Source organism: Ailuropoda melanoleuca, unplaced genomic scaffold (assembly GCF_002007445.2).
Source record: "Ailuropoda melanoleuca isolate Jingjing unplaced genomic scaffold, ASM200744v2 unplaced-scaffold60128, whole genome shotgun sequence".
In the NCBI taxonomy this organism is placed as follows: Eukaryota; Metazoa; Chordata; class Mammalia; order Carnivora; family Ursidae; genus Ailuropoda; species Ailuropoda melanoleuca.
The window spans coordinates 1-963 of record NW_023233980.1 but is presented as its reverse complement, the minus strand read 5'-3'; the positions used below and the strand labels follow the sequence as shown (position 1 = coordinate 963).

General features: G+C 66.6%; 1 protein-coding gene across 1 annotated transcript; it reads right to left on the bottom strand.

The window, feature by feature from the left end:
• Nucleotides 1-4: 4 nt before the first annotated feature.
• LOC117799911 (kinesin-like protein KIF26B) lies at nt 5-958 on the bottom strand (the record flags this gene model as incomplete). The annotated part of the gene is made up of 1 exon (XM_034652435.1): nt 5-958. A coding segment is annotated over one exon (954 nt), but the record flags the coding sequence as incomplete, so codon positions are not given.
• Between the last annotated feature and the right edge of the window lie 5 nt (nt 959-963).

Here is a 963-nt window from a genome sequence, read left to right as displayed (position 1 = left end):
AGTTGTCGGGGCCCGCCTTGGGCTTCTCCCGGCACACCACGGCGCCGTTCTGGATGCTGCCGACGAGCTCCGAGGCCGGGGGCTCTGCCATGGCCTCCCCGTGCCCGAAGCACGTCTGGGCTATGAAACTGTGGCAGGACTGCTCGCCATCGCTGCCGCCGCTCATCTCGCTCAGCCAGGAGCTAATGGACGAACGTCTGCTCCCGGCCTCGCAGGCCTTCTCGTTCAGGGTCAGCTTTGGGAGGGGCAGGAACTGGGTGATGCTGACCTCAGAGACGGGCGCCACGCCAGAGTAGCCATCCACGTCCTCGCTCATGCTGCCGATGATGCTGACGGGCCGGGAGCCCGAGGCCAAGGCCTGCACGGAGCAGTCGCTGTTGAAGCTGATGATGCTGGTGGGGCGGCCGCCATCCAGGGCCCCGCTGATGGTCAGCTCCTCCACCAGCGTGAACACCAGCTCGTCCTCGCCGTTCAGCTCCAGCGGCTGCTGCACCGTCACCATCGTGGTGCTCAGGATCTCCTTCTTGGAATCTGGAGAAGTCGCTGCCTGGGGCTCGTCGTCGCCGGGGCTTTCGGGGTACCCCTCGCTCCCTGCAGACATGGATTTCTTCAAAACCTGGGGGCTCATTCCCACTGGGGGGGTGCGCACCTCGGGCTGCAGCAGGGATTCGCTGGAGACCAGGCTGGAATCCTTGCCCAGTGGAGGCAGGGGGGCAGGAGAAGGCAGGACGCCCTTCTGGGTGTAGACTTTGCATCTCTGGGAGGGAGAGCTGGCCGGCTTGTACTCTGATGTCTTGGACAGGCTGGCGATGCCCAGCCGCGGGGAGCCCATGGGCCTGGGCTTGCCTTCCACAAAGCCGCAGGAGTTGAGGCTCTCCCGGCTGCTCTGGAGGCTGGAGGCGCTGTGCTGGCTGCTGCTGCCGGGGATGCTCCTGGGGGAGGCGGGGGTGGGGCTGCCGGCCA